The following is a 15,354-nucleotide window of genomic DNA, read 5'->3' as shown; positions in this document are numbered from 1 at the left end:
CAGGGCAGATGTGCACAGGACGACTGTGCTCGTATGTAAAAATCTGACAGACATTTTGACCCCGTTTTTCCAGACTAGAGGAGGATGATCAAAGGGCTGGTGTGTAGGGTGCAGTGTTTGATGTGGTCCGTCACGTGCACAGTCACATATTTCACCTGGTTCTAATTTGTGAGACCCATTTAACCTCTCTGTAGCTCTCTCACCTCTCTCTCAGCGTAATAGAAAAGATCCTCGTGCAGCTCTCCGTCTGTCAGAGCGATGACAACGCTGGCAGTGCGATAACCTGCCCACAGAAAGAATTCGGTCAATGCTGCTCTCATAGCGTTTCCCCCTAATAAATAAATAGGCAGTATTATAAATTCTCCCTGAATTACTTCCCTCACAGTGTATTCATTGTAATCTATATCACACAATTACTTATTATCCCAGAAAAACACACCAGAACTCCCCATTAGAAATAAATACTCATTCTATGCTTTTATTTAGGTTGGTTTGTGACATTTTTTTAAGTATATTATGTAGACTCATAACTCTGCTACACCACCCACTGTCAATTTGAGTAGGTTCACCTGTTCAATCTGATTCAATCAATTACAACTGCTCTGCCATAAAGTAAACTTTTATGATGATAAAATATATGATTTAGCATTGAGCTCATTAACTTTCATTTCAGTTTCATTTATTTTGTTCATTTAAGTGTAATCCAAAAACCAAACAGAATGATAAACATACACACATTGAAAATTACCAGCCCCCTTTCATATAAATTACAGAAATACCGGTGGTCATCCAACTTCTGATTTCCTTTCTTTATATTCAAAATCACAAATAAGCTCAAAAAGTAAGATTTTTTCCTCGTATCATTTTCTTAAAATTAATCAACTTTGAACAACATTGTTTACAGACGACAAAAAAAAAGATTTGCACGTTACCTTCAGTGTTTCCATAGTATATCTGCTCACTGGCCTGTGAAAAAGATAAGCCGGAATGAAATTTATCTGGTAGCATGCATTGAATGCATGAATCATTTAGTGCTCAGGACTGGGTGGTGTTATAAGTTTGGAGATATTCTGGAGATTAAGCTCAGAACTGCAACGGCCGCTCACCCTCAAGATGCCCTCATGCATGAAGGTGTCTCCCCCTGGAAGGACCAGCTGCAGCTCCTCCAGACCTTTGCGAATGCGTTCCCTGAGCAGTCACACAGAACACAAGCTAATACACATTTCTGATAATATACCATCTAATTGAAAATATTGATAATGGAGGATGATTTCCAGAACTTTCATCTGACTAAAACTAGACTCTGCGAGGCGGGGTAAGAAAATAACAGTTTCAATAAGAGCATGCAATTTGGAGGAAATACCAGCAATGTGTTACAGATGAATAAATTGAAACAGCCCTGGTGTGTACTGGCTTGAGAAACTGTCACGCATCTAGACAGGAAATGAGTCCATTGTAGAATAAGATGTGAGGGAAGCAGTGAAGAGATGATGTGGCTGAAGAGACACTCTACTGAGGAAAGACTAGATATATAAGCTGCCCACAATGTGTCAAATAGCACATGATGAAGCAGCCGTCCGGACCAGCGACACTATCATCAGATCACAGCGAGGGAAAGTATCTGTCTGGAATCTCTAGATCATAAAAAAAGCCTGCAGAGGAATCCTATCTGTGTGTGACCTGTGTCCAAATCTGGTATTATGCTCATTCCTTTTAGATGGACGACAGAGAAGCAGAGGATAGAAATTAATTTTGAGGGGATCTGCACCCACCTGTCTTCTGTCAGGCTCATTAAAATCTGTCCGTCAGTGGAAAACACGATGAAGGACATCCGCAACTGTGGACTGGGGGCAAGGGGAAGAGAGGAATGCATTATGTTAAATCAATAATCAGTTCTTGGTGTATCCTTTCCCACAGTTGCTTTATGACACAACCTGGATATATTTTTATTACCTTATGAATTTATGAGCTAGATGTTCAACAAAGTGGTAGATTTCTGTCCAGTGGTTCTGCACACTCCCAGATCTGAGAGAGAAGATAAAAGAAAAATTAGATGTGAGGATCCCATCAAACACTTGTGCATCCAATGATCTCTGTCAAGTTAACAACAGACCATGGAGTGTTTTTGAGACATTGGAGCCGCGGCACAGAAATATACAAGCCCCTCACCACTCTTGCATTGTGGCAAGTCAACCAAGACAAAGAGAGACAAATGATTCGGGTTTTCTGGATTTTCTATTTTTATTTATTTATTTGTATTTCAACCACAGACTAAAGTTGGACGACATGACAGTGACTTAAAAGTGAAGCCAAATCACCTTGATTGCCCCGTGGGTCATAAACACTGTGTCCTACCTTTTAGTGAACGGGACATGGATCAAACTTACAAAGTCAAAGACAATTTAAAATACACTTTTTGTCAAAGATGGTTTCGTTATTTAGAAAAAACAGGGTGAAAAGTCATGATTTGACGGCTGATACTGACTCGAGTTGGTCGAGAATATCAGGGGCACCATACAACCACGGCTTCACTCCAAATGATCGGCCCCCATATTACACCATATATCTGAGCTTTAGTGGGAGGAAGCGGAGATGCATTGTCCACCTTTATATACAGTATGATTTCAATGTTGTTCTCATAAAGTAAATGCTCATGCAACACAGATGGTTGACCCTCAGAAGTAGCAGTTACGTCATGCTCCTCAGATTTCTGTTAACATCTTCATAATGCACCTGCAATTCTGTTTCTTCTTAATTATGTGAGTTATTATCATTGGAGTCAGATGTATGTATCCTCATTAGGGTTTCATGCAACCAGGTCGGTGTGGATGTTGATCATCTTGCTCACTACCTCCTCTTTGTTAATGAACTCAGAACAGAGCTGTTGGGACTCACATTTTCCCCTGTGATGTTTTTGTTGGACTTTCTAACAAGGGCCAAAAAGTCCTCTCTGCTCTGTTGTCGTAAGGAAGTAAAAATAAATAGATGTAGTAGGAGTAGGTTTTCAGTATAGATATATTCATCTAATTATGTTCTTATAAATATCAAAACTATAATACGTAGTAATGTGTATCCGAATCTTGGCTTTTCAAAATGTGTTTCAATTACCAAAACCTTCTGAAACATTTCTTTAAAAACCAATTTTTCCAGTGTTACCATGACAGAAACGTCCAGCCAACAGGCTGAAACCAACACTGGAACATCTGGACCTAATGGAGTGAGGGCCGCACAGACATGGAGAAGTGAGGTCAGGCCGATACTCCGAGAGGACATTGAGTGCAGGTGGAGGACATCACTGTTCAGGAGCAAGCTAAGTTCGGCCTGGATAACTTATTTTTAAAGGCATAGCTAAATAGAGTGATTTTTTTTTCAACGGTAAATGCTGTCGGGTCACACATGCAAAATAATTCTGTGTCGTTAAAACAAGGTTCTCCCGAACAATCACCCTCTGTTAAACTCAATTGCCTTATTTCCCCTCAGAGGAACAGCAGAGTGCCTGGAGCTGGCACTGACATGTACTGAAGGACAACTGGAAAATCCATCAGCAGAAACAGGCATCTCCAAAAAACTGGTTAGATAAACATGGACTCTTTCTAAATGAAAGTATCCATATGACTAAATGGGCAGGCTAAACCTCCGGTGTACACCTTCGGATGCACAGACTAAAACTCAGACAAGATGAGGAAACAATGATTCAGAAATACATGCAATTGAAATAAAAGCCTGAAAGAAGCAGGAGACAAGCATAAGATGACCCATATTTACTTTGTGCATTAATGTTCTCTCATAAGAATAAATAATTTCCAAAGCAAGCAGTAGATACAGGATGATGGAATATTCAATTCAAGTTCAGTCACTGGAGGAGGACAAATTTCCAGATTCAAAAATAATTCATCTTTCTTATTGAACCCAGTGGTTTTCATATATTTCAACATCCTCTTAATCCCTCCCTTCTAACTGTATCAGATCATGTGTGTCAGACTATACTCACTTGTCCAAAACAAAGTAGAGGTCGAAGCCTCCATAGCACGAGGACGACCCAGCCTGCCTTCTTGCCTGGTCCGGTCCAGCATTTCCAGCAGTGAGCACAACTAATGCAGCACACAGCACCACTGGAAACCAGAAGTTTCTGCTCCAGTTCCAAGGCATTATTCTGGCAGAAGAAAATCTCATACCGATGAGGTGATGAACTTAACCAGCTTAATTTATAATAAAATAAAAACTTGGTAGGAGAAGTTGGTCCTTCTTGCAGGTTCAATCCTCCACAGGCGCCTTCAGCATGAAAAAAAAAAGCAGTAATCCAGAGGAGAGCAGTAACTCACAGGTAGACGTGGAGGAGAGAGAGGAAGCATGAGTGTTGAGGGTCTCACTGTTGTTGTTGTTGTTGTTGTTGTTGTTGTTGTTGTTGTTGAGGCTGTCTCATCACTGGGTCCTGCTCAGCATGCACAAAGCTCAACTACCTCCTCCAGGTCCTGTTGCTTCTGTTAATGATACAGATATGCAACCAGGATACTGGAGGTCTAACAACTCTAAGTCTCTTTTCACAAGTCTCCTTGTACTCACAAGTCTCTCTCTCTCTCTCTCTCTCTCTATCTCTCTCTCTCTCTCTCTCTCTCTCTCTCTCAAAGACACACACATACACAGACACACACTGTAGGTTAATGAAGACAATACAGTGGAAACGCCACAATCCACTGGCTTGAGCTGCCTCCTAGTGGTAATTCATGGCTGGTGACTGTTTTTGTACAATGACACAGAGACTTAATAGCTTGGAAAGTAGTAAATACTTTTTTTCGGGGGAGAAATTGAGTTTTTCTGTATTTAGTCATATTTAAGCTTGTGATTTCCATGCATCAACAGCCATTCACACCTTGATTCAGGGGGACCCCTAAACACTCATTTATTGACCTTTATGTTTAATTAATCCATTTCTTCTCCCTACACATAACCACCGTCCTCAGATGAGGTTTGAGTTTACTGCCTATTTGCGAATGGCTTCATACAAACATGCTAAACTCAGAAGGGTATAGTAATGTAGTTGTCCTCATTTTTGCCAGATAGTTGCATAGGTACCGACAGGTCCCTGTGCCTTAGCTGCTAACATGGCTGTTAAATCTAGAATCATTCAAATGTGCAGATCTCCTCCATGCTGTCTTCTTCTTTTGTTCACCAGGTGACAATCAAGTTTACAATCAAGTTTTAGCAATGATGATATTCCAGCGTTTCGTGTGTGCGTGACACCTCGTTCTTGCTCCTCCCACTTATTCTTCCACACACCATCCAAGATCATCTGTCACTCACTCACTCACTCACCTGCTGTCTGTGGTGAAGTGTAAGAATCAGGGCAACAGATATCTTGAGTTTAGTGTCTCTAATATAAGTCTGTCTAGAAAAAAAACATTATTCTGCATTACTCATAACTGCCCCCCCCCCCCCCCCACACACACACACACACTCCTAAAGTCCATACATGTATTTATGATGCAGCCTGTTCTGTTTCACTTATAGATCCTAAACCCAAGGTAAAACTCAGGGATGACTCTGGAGTCATCCCTCCAGAGCAATAGAGAACAGTGTAGAACTGTTAACAAAGCCCAGGTTGTTTACTCTTTGTAACGAGTCACTTTCATGTGTAAAACTGGTGGAGTGCCCTTTAAAATTGTATTGTTTTTCTCTGTTGTGACAAATAATCTTTGTTCTTATACAAGGATGAGCAAAACGCAGTAAGTCGAGAATAAATATTTTTTTTATTCATTAGAAATCTTATTTGTAGAAGCATTTTATTTTCTATTTCCGGCAGACATGCTTCCTCCTTAGCTGTGTGTTCAGACCAACCCAACACCCCTGAACCCAACAACAACAGAAAAAAAAAACACTTCAGCCCCTGATGCCACCTCAACCAAAGACTGCATCACTTACCAACTTCAACATAAATTGGACATTGTACTGTTGGGTCATCCCTCTTGTGCACTCTGTATACACATGCCACCTGACACACAGTCAGTGGGGGATTTCCTAGGGGTCAGATACCTGTAATCACAAAGTTAACAGTAGACAGTGAACATGTAAATACACAGTTCCATTTGTTATTTTTCCACTTAAACACTGAAATGTTGTGATAGTTACGCAGAAAAGCATCCTCCACAATTGCCAGGCCCACTGTTTGTATGGATGGATGTTTTGATTGTTTTTTTGTGTGTGTTTTCTATCATTATTGCTTTTCAATGTACCATGACCTCATAATATTCCAGTTTCAAAGTTAAATGCTAGTACAGTGAATTGTACTCACACATCCCACTGCGGTTATTGTGACTGAGCTGGAGATGAAACTGAGACCCTCGTTCATAGTGATGTAGAGATTTGCTGCCCTGAAAAGTAAAAATGTTCCATCTGTCATTTACTGGGGTCTTTAAAAACAGAGCAGATGAAACCTCTCATTCATTTGAATAAAATCTAGGACTTACATCCCCTCATCTTGAAGCACTGGTGCAGGGCAGAGAAGATATGTGTCTTCCACAATTAAAGGCTTCACCACTAGAGCACACAGGGGAAAGGGATCATAAAATCCAGCACAAGAATCAGCCCAGACTACGCCTGTGCATTTTGAGCAGGAAGAACCAAGACCTACTGTTATCAAATAGACAGGCACCGGCTGTTTGATGCGTTCTGATGCGACTTTTCATTCCGTCTGCCTCGTGTGTGGTTCTGTCTCTGGCTGTTTTCCAGGTTGTAAAATTGCACAGTGCGTTGTTTAAGGTAAAAACAGCTAGGATACCAGTAACCCCAGCATAGATGCTTGTTGGATCAAAGAGACCTCCAGCTGAGTCAGAGTCAGGATGGCTCACAAGTAAAAGTATAAGTACTCAAATAAAAAATGCAAAGTTATTTTTATAGTAGGCCTATACAGACACAAAACAACCCAACATGTTTCTCCTCAAGATGTATTTCAACTTAAAGTACAATTTAAAGTTTTACACCGGACTCACTTTTCCAAAGCAAGATTAGCTAAAATATATCCTAATTCAGATGCTAGTTGTAACAGATGCCATCACACCCCTGCCAACTTAACCCATATGTTTTGGTCATGCCCTGCTCTGGTCACTTACTGGTCTATGATCTTTAAAACAATATCTGAGGCGCTCAATACTGATTTCCAACCCAATGCAGCAGTAGCTATATTTGGTATCACAGACCGAAGACATTCTATAGTAAGAAAAAGTTATAAAAACATTTTGGCCTTTGTGACTCTGCTTGCACGCAGAAGAATATTATTACATTGGAAATCAAAAAACCCTCCCAAAGCGTCTTTGTGGATGTGTGACCTGATGCACTTTATACAATTAGAGAAAATTAAATACTCACTTAGGGGGTCAAGGGACAATTTCTTCTCCACCTGGGATCCGGTTTTGAAATACATAGGGAAACTCAAAACTATACCTGATACCCCATAGCAATATTTCTTGCACTAGGACCCTATATCAAGTAGCGTACAGAATATATATATATATATATATATATATATTTTTTTTTTTTTTTTTTTTTACCTATTATCTTCTTTTTTTGTTATTCTAGGTGTGTGTACTACATGTTCAAGTGGGTGGGGTGGGTGGGATGTTATTTGTATGTGTATGTAAAAAAAAAAAAAAAAACTATGGATATGTCTGTTAAAATGTATGCTCAGTGTATTCGGTGTTCATATACATTTCCAAATAAAAAAAAAAAAAAGATGTATTTCAACTTCAACTGTTGTTATAAAAAATTATAACAACAATATGCATATTATATATCATTTTACAATTTGGAACACTAGATGCTGAGGTTCAAATAGTAATAAACTAGTGCATCTGAACTTCTAGAGACAACAAAGAATCAACTATAAACAAGTGCCTTTTGTGTCTGCCCAAGAACATTAATTAACCACAGTATAACCATTAAACATTCTGTAAATATCACTAGACATCTGCCAAATTTCAGACAGAATAATAAAGACTGAACTGAACCGAGTTCCACCATGAGCACTGGATAATTCTAAATGGAATAAATGGATGGGAAATGTGTTCACGTTGATTAAGTCCCTTCCCTTTGCACACACATGGCTACTACCCATGGATGGTTTAGGGGGGTCCTCGGATCGGCCCTGCTAGAGTCGGTCATGGCCCTGGTGGAGCGCCGAGAAGACGATCAAACTGGACTATCTAGGGGAGGTAAAAGTCGTTAAAAGGTTTCTGAAGTTGAACCTGCGGAGGGATCATCACCGGTGCAGCCTGCTCGACCCCGGTCGACCAGAAGCAGCCCAACCAACCTCGCGATGGTTAGGGTCTCCCGCTGCCCCCCCAAAATGAGCAAGTTATGGTTATTTAAAAAGTACATACCACTATCAACACAATGTCATGGGTGAGTGAGCTGACTGTGGCAAGATGGCCGCCATGTGTGGACGTTAGACTCCGTTGGCCGAGACATCTAGCCTTTATATATGTCTATGAACCTGCACATCTCCCGAGGCAGCGGGCACGTGAGTGAGAGAGACAGGTGCGCTGTGCGTAAAGGCGCGCCTTGCGCCAACCGCCACTGCTCAAGTAATGACACAGATTTGAGAATGTAAGAAGTAGAAAGTAAAGATATTTGTGTTCAAATGTAACGAGTAAAAGTAAAAAGTAATCAGGAAAATAAATACTCAAGTAAAGTACAGATATGTGAAAAATCTACTTAAGTACAGTAACAAAGTATTTTGTAACAAAGTATTTCTACTTCCCACCACTGATTCCAGCTGCTTTTATTGCTAATCAGGGGCGTTTCTAGGATTGAAAGAAAGGGGGGGCTTAGCCCCTAAGGATGCTGAATGTTTGCGAGCGCAGCACACGCCAATTTCTTTGGGGCTCATTTGGGGCTGCGGATATCCATGTTTCATAAAGTTCATAGGTTGGTTCAATCAGAAAGAGTGTGATTTTTCTCTGTATCTTTGCTTGCATTCATTCAGTATAAGATAACAGAAGAGACAGAAATTCAGGGTCATTGTGAAATTTGACAAAACAAATATGAACTGATTATAAACAACAACATTCTATAGGCACTGATATTATTGTTTTAAAATGCTAGAGATAGATATTAATGCAAAGAACAGAGAGCTGTCGATAGTTATTTCTTACATTTCAAATTTGCTCGTTCTAGGGATGGGGGTTCGATCAAATAGTCTAGAATTAATGACGAATTTTCGATTAATCATTCATATATTCAAGTTAAAAAATTCACAATTAATAGGCTATATTAAAATGCAGTGAAAAAACAAAGCGTGTTTCCTCATTGAGATCTTTATTACAAGATGAACAAAATATGCGCTGCCGTAATCTTAAGCAGCGGAGCCGACAGCTAGAAGCCGGTGCTACCAACACAACTGAGCCTCGTTTTATTTTTCTCCAAAATAAAATAATATTAATATAAAAAAACATCATGTTAAACAACAACTTAACCACAAATATATAATACTTCGGTCTGACAGGTTTTGCCAGATGTAACTCAAAACATCAAGGCACCGAGTCGAGAAACCTTCATAAAAATAACCAGTAACTCTCATACAGCCTCAGCACCAGCCTACGGGTTTGTGTTGAGAAAGATGTACATGTAAACAATCCCCGAGGTCAGACGCGAACGCAGCCTGGTGACCGTCAGTCCAGCCGCCGAAAAAACTCGCTCTGAGGGGACTGACGTCCCCGTGATACACAGGTAGCTCCGTGCTAACTTCGCTAGCCTAACCGTGGCTCCGGTGTTTTCACTCCCCTCGTCCGTGTCAGACAACGCGCAGGCTCCTCGTCTCCCCCAGTCACTGGGATAGCTTCGCAGTATTGGCAGTAAACCAAGGAATTTTTTAACTCAAATGGTCCACTCTACACTTCGCCATGACCTCTTAATGTTTACTTTGGAAATGGAAATACACGGTAACTCGAAGCCAGTCGCAGGTAGCTGAGTAGGCTTGTGGCGTTTTTTTCAAACACTGCCCCCTGTGGTCAAATGTGTAATTAGCGAGTTTCTCGAGGAAAAAATAATTTCCTCGACGAAATTCTTAATGATCAATTAATCGATCCTCGATTAATTATGCCCATCCGCTCGTTCACACTCTTGCTCACTGGAGACATTTTCTAACAAAATAGCTAGCTAGCTAGCTTAGTTATAACATAGCTCATTACAATATTCCCTTTCATTTGCCTCAAGTAAACCTAAATTTAAGCAGGTAACAATCGTTAACAACTACAGATTGCCACATTCTGTAACAACCTGTACTTACAATTTCCATCCCTGCATCATTTACTATGAGCTAAACTCCTTGGCTGTAATCCTGCTGTCTTGATGAGAGACGTTATTTGGCAGAGTGAGAAAGCCAGCGCAGCAGCGATGCAGACTCCCCAAGGTCCTAGTGCCCTTGTTAAGTATGATGAGATAGCCTGACGTTGTCAGACTCACAATTCTAGTCAGATGTGAGTCTGAGACCGCTCCATTGGGCTGTGATTATGGGGCGTGTTTCAACTGACCAGGAAATAAAATTCCCCTTCGCTCAATTGGATAGACCTACAACCAATCAGAGCAACGTGGAATGTGACGTATGTTAAGCAACGCATTGTGAGTTATTTACTAACGCCGGGTTCACACCGGACGCTGAAGCGATGCCGAAGCTACCCTTCAGCGCAGCGTCAAGCCTTAAATAACAGCTGGCTCCCATCCACTCCCATGTTAAAACTTTATGCTGGTCACACCGGAGGCTGAAGCACCGCGCTGCGCCAAGGCTGCCTCGCGCCGTGCAGCGATCGTTTCGGCGTCGAGTGGAGAATACGTAATTTACCCTCGACACCCGACATTGAACGGCGCAAACAGCGGAGAAGTTCTTCAACATGGATATCATTAAATTAATAATTGAAGTGGAGAAGTGCAGTGAGTTGTATGATCCTCGGAACATATTGTATAAAGACAACACCAAAAAAGACAAATGCTGGGACGCTGTTGCTTAATGTTGGAACAACAAGTAAGTATGTGCTTTTAATCTACTGGATCAACGGGTGATATTATTAGCGCTGCCTGGCAATTCAGCGTCGCTTCAGTGTCCGGTGTGAACAGCCAAGCGCCGGCGATGACGTGTTTGATTATGTTACCGTTGATCATCTGTCCATCATCGTATAAAGCCCGCCCTGACAATCTGATTGGTCCGGATGATTTCGAACCGGGCATAATTTCTCCCCAACGGAGCGACTCCAGACTTTTTCAACCATTTTAGGGGGGCTTCAGCCCCCCTAAAATGGTTTTGAGTTAGATGGTATTCACTCACTTTTGGTGAGGGTGCCGTTGATTCGGAAGTTGCACAGGACTTTACCAACATTTCGGGCATGGAGGAATCCATTTCCTCTCACCACCACATCGAAGGTCTTTGGGTGAAGAGAAAAGAACAACTGAAAATAAGGTTCTTGTTTTTTTTAACTTTTTGTTCCAACGTAGTACCCAAACTCTACTCTACTAAAATTTCCTTGTCGATATAATTATTGACTTTGAATTTCTTAGGAAACAAAGATATTTTGTTGTAGGAAATAATGTGAATACTTGTTGTGTGGTATGATGCTGCAGTTTCTCTGAGACTAAAACCAGAAACCCAGCACATGGCAAACTGACACTGGAAAACAAGGATATAATTTGTGTTAAAGTGCTGAAGCTCAAATTGACACAATCTGGGTTAAACGATTGTGGACTATGGATTCCAAACACAGAAGGACAACACATCTCACCGTCCTCCTACTCTCCAGAAATGAAGGCAAAATACCCAGGATATATCAGCTTCTGTCTTGAGCTGAAGTCGTTATTTGGATCCAGAGTCTATGCAGTAGCAATCAGTGGGTGGAACCGCAGTGGAGGGGCCACACGTAGATGCGGTCGACCAATTGAGAGGGAGTCCCAGCTGTCACACAGATGTTTCATCTATTTTTCCAACATCAAATCGCTAATTAAAGCCAAACTTACTGGAAAAATAAGCACTTGATCAAACCCCTGTGTGATAAGAACTGATAAAAATGAGAGAAACAATGTTTAAGAAAAATGTATTGAATGTGTACTTAGATTTTTTTGTATGGTCCATATCTGCTCACATTAAGGCAACAGGGTTTATGACCTATGCTTCAGCCAACGACCAGGGGCCAATCAAAATGCTTTGGCTTCACTTTTGGTTATCATGTTGACTCTCTTTATCTACAGTCTAGGCTTTGGACTGTTCAGACACTGTGTGTATCTGCTTCATAGGACCTGACACTACAGCCTTTATGCTTCTTATGAGGAGTTTTATTGAGTTATTCTAATACTTAAGATTACCTTTTTGAGCATCCTAAGAAGAATGGAGGGGAAGAAAATCTCTTACCTCCTGCACAGATGCTGGAGGGCTCTGCTGACAGAATCTCAATACATGACTTATTCAGGATCTGAGGAGAAGAAGGGAAGGAATTCACAGAGTTCATCAGAGCAGCAGCAAGCCCCTGGCTTTGTAGGGTCCTTTAACTCTCAAACATTTGTTCTGCTTTATCATAATGTGAGTAGAATATTTTGATCCTGGAATTCAGTGAAGTGTCCATGTCTTTTGTATTGCAGTATGTATTCTCGTCTTGACAGAATGACCGCTTTTAAACAGTACTGGTTCTTTAATGGGCTCATTCACAAACCCTTTTTGACTAATGGTCTGAAGTTTCCATTTATTCTCAGTGGTGTTCTGCAGATGTGTCTGTACTCAATGCTCTCTAGGAACAAGCCTCACAGTCTCACTCATAAACTTCGTTAATCTGCTCCAGGTGACAGTCAGCTCAGTCAACTGTCTGATCTTTAACTCCTCAACAAACCTCACAAAAGTTGAAGTAAACACCACCGAGGTTGGTCTGAAGAGGTACAGCACACGTTCTGCTCATGTTTGGCTGAGTCGTGTTGACCAATAGAAAAGTCTCAGTAACAGCAGGTTTTCCTGGAATTCTGTTCCTGGCCGGGCTCCATGGATGGAGTAAGTTATTAAGCTTTAACCCCATTTAGTCTGGACTGCTGCGAGCTATTCAATCAGTGAGTGTGCTAAAGGAGAAGTGAATACAGACTTTATATTAGCCTGCTTATCAATCCTGATTGCAGTTGGTGTTGTTTGAGTTTGTTAGTTAAAGTTAAATGCTTACCGAGTCAATGACCCCTTGTAAAGCCTTGAATCCGTCATTTACAGGAGAGACATGGTCCTTACTATCAGCAATCTTTGCCAGCTACAGAGGAAACAAGGCATTAGAAGTGACACTGACACTTCTTCATCCAAGATTTTTTTTTTTTCGTTGTCGGAAATTGTCTGATCAAGGGCAGAATCAGTGGCAGGATACTTGATTATGGAGCAGTACATATGGACATTATTAACTAAATGAAACAATTAGCTTTTTCATAGAAGACAAACTAAAACTATTTTAACACAAAGTAGAAAAAAAGGCATCTAGTTGGTCTAGATGCCTTTTTCATTTCACAACATCGTCCAATACATAGTGAAAATAGACTTGTGTGGGTTTGACCTCTAAAATGATTTCATAAGAGGTTGAGTAACACCATATTCCATCTGAAAAATATTAGTCAGATCTCATGTGGAATTGAAATGTCACATAGATGCACGAAAACCAAAAACAGCAAGTTCAATACTTCATTTCTGTGGATGTTGGTGTTAACACTGAATAGCAATAAGGCGTCCCAAAGCATTTCAGGCTGGGGTGAAAACTTCCTTGTGAGGGCACTCAGTGCGTGAGGGCACTCAGAGCTGTTCTCAGGTATCTCTCACCTCTCTCTGAGCATCATAGAATTGATCCTCCTGCAGCTCTCCGTCTGTCAGAGCAATGACAACGCTGGCAGTGCGATAACCTGCCCACAGAAATAATTCGGCCAATGCTGCTCTCATAACGTTTCCTCCTATTATGCTTTGCAAAGAAATAGGCAGCATTATAAATTCTCCCTGAATTACTTCTCTCACAGTCTATTCATTTTATCACATCTATATCACACACTGTTTTATTATCTCAGAATAAACACACCAGAACTCCCCATTAGAAATAAATACTCATTCTGTGCTTTTATTCAGGTTGGTTTGTGACATTTTTAAACTATATTATGGTGACTCATAATTCCGCTACACCACCCACTGTCAATTTTAGTAGGTTCACCTGTTCAATCTGATTCAATCAATTACAACTGTTCTGCCATAAAGTAAACTTTTATGATAATAAAATATGTGATTTAGCATTGAGCTCATTAACTTAGTATCATTTATTTCGTTCATTTAATTTGTAAGAATCAGGGCAACAGATGTCTTGAGATAAGTGTCTCTAATATTGGTCTGTCTAGATAAAATGCGTTATTCTGCATTTTCTCATAACTCTTATTTGCACCCTGTTCTGTTTCACTTAATGATCCAAAACCCAAGCTAAAACTCAGGGTTAGTCTGGAGTCATCCCTCCACAGCAATAGAGAACTGTGTAGAACTGTTAACACAGCCCGAGTTGTTTACTCTTTGTAACGAGTGACTGTCTTGTGTAATCCAAAAACCAAACAGAATAATACACTTACACACATTCTAAACCACCAGCCCCCTTTCATATAAACTACATAAATACCGATGATCATCCAACTTCTGATTTCGTTTCTTTATTTTCAAAATCACAAAAACGTTCAAAAAGTTAGAATTTTTTTTCTTGTTTGCATCTTCGTTAAAAAAAATCAACTTTGACCAACATTGTTTACAGAGAATACAAAAAAAATATTCGCAGTAACATTTTTTTACCTTCAGTGTTTCCAGAGTATATCTGCTCATTGGCCTGTGAAAAAGATAAGCCGGACTGAAACAGGGGACTGTTTATCTGGTAGCATGCACTGAATGCATGAGTCATTTAGTGCTCAGGACTGGGTGGTGTTACAAGTTTGGAGATATTCTCGAGATAAAGTTTAGAGCTGCAACGGCCGCTCACCCTCGAGATGCCCTCATGCATGAAGGTGTCTCCCCCTGGAAGGACCAGCTGCAGCTCCTCCAGACCTTTGCGAATGCGTTCCCTGAGCAGTCACACAGAACACAAGCTAATACACATTTCTGATAATATACCACCTAATGGAAATATTGATAATGGAGGATGATTTTCAGAACTTTCGTCTGACTATAACTAAAAGCTGCGAGTCTGGGTAAGACAATAAAGGTTTCGATAAGAGCATGCCATTTGGAGGAAATACCAGCAATGTGTTACAGATGAATAAATTGAAACAGCCCTGGTGTGTACTGGCTTGAGAAACTGTCACGCAGCTAGACAGGAAATGAGTCCATTGTAGAATAAGATGTGA

At 40.6% G+C, this 15,354-nt stretch overlaps 1 protein-coding gene and 1 long non-coding RNA gene across 7 annotated transcripts in view; both read right to left on the bottom strand.

Moving 5' to 3' along the window:
* The window catches only part of LOC133948301 (anthrax toxin receptor 1-like), a 40,214-nt gene that overhangs the window by 16,813 nt on the left and 8,047 nt on the right, over positions 1 to 15,354 (bottom strand). The window contains exons 2-7 of one of the 5 annotated variants that reach the window (XM_062382246.1): positions 3,992 to 5,313; positions 1,954 to 2,025; positions 1,773 to 1,844; positions 1,107 to 1,188; positions 933 to 966; positions 204 to 283 (exon numbers count right to left, since the gene is read on the bottom strand). In XM_062382246.1, coding sequence (XP_062238230.1) covers positions 204 to 283; positions 933 to 966; positions 1,107 to 1,188; positions 1,773 to 1,844; positions 1,954 to 2,025; positions 3,992 to 4,173 — 522 coding nt within the window. In that variant the 5' untranslated portion in view covers positions 4,174 to 5,313. The other 4 variants (XM_062382251.1, XM_062382248.1, XM_062382249.1 and 1 more) reach the window with 4 other exon arrangements.
* Positions 5,729 to 13,337, bottom strand: LOC133948389 (uncharacterized). 2 transcript variants are annotated; one of them, XR_009920003.1, is made up of 5 exons: positions 13,176 to 13,326; positions 12,386 to 12,446; positions 6,465 to 6,534; positions 6,290 to 6,368; positions 5,729 to 6,030 (listed from the first exon to the last, which is right to left on the bottom strand). It is a non-coding gene; the product is annotated as an uncharacterized LOC133948389 (long non-coding RNA). The 2 variants fall into 2 exon arrangements; XR_009919997.1 differs by having other exon boundaries at positions 6,290 to 6,534; positions 13,176 to 13,337.

The sequence above is a fragment of the Platichthys flesus genome, chromosome 3 (assembly GCF_949316205.1).
Source record: "Platichthys flesus chromosome 3, fPlaFle2.1, whole genome shotgun sequence".
Taxonomy (NCBI): Eukaryota; Metazoa; Chordata; class Actinopteri; order Pleuronectiformes; family Pleuronectidae; genus Platichthys; species Platichthys flesus.
Note: the sequence above shows the minus strand (reverse complement) of the source record. Positions and strands in the feature narration are given on the sequence as shown.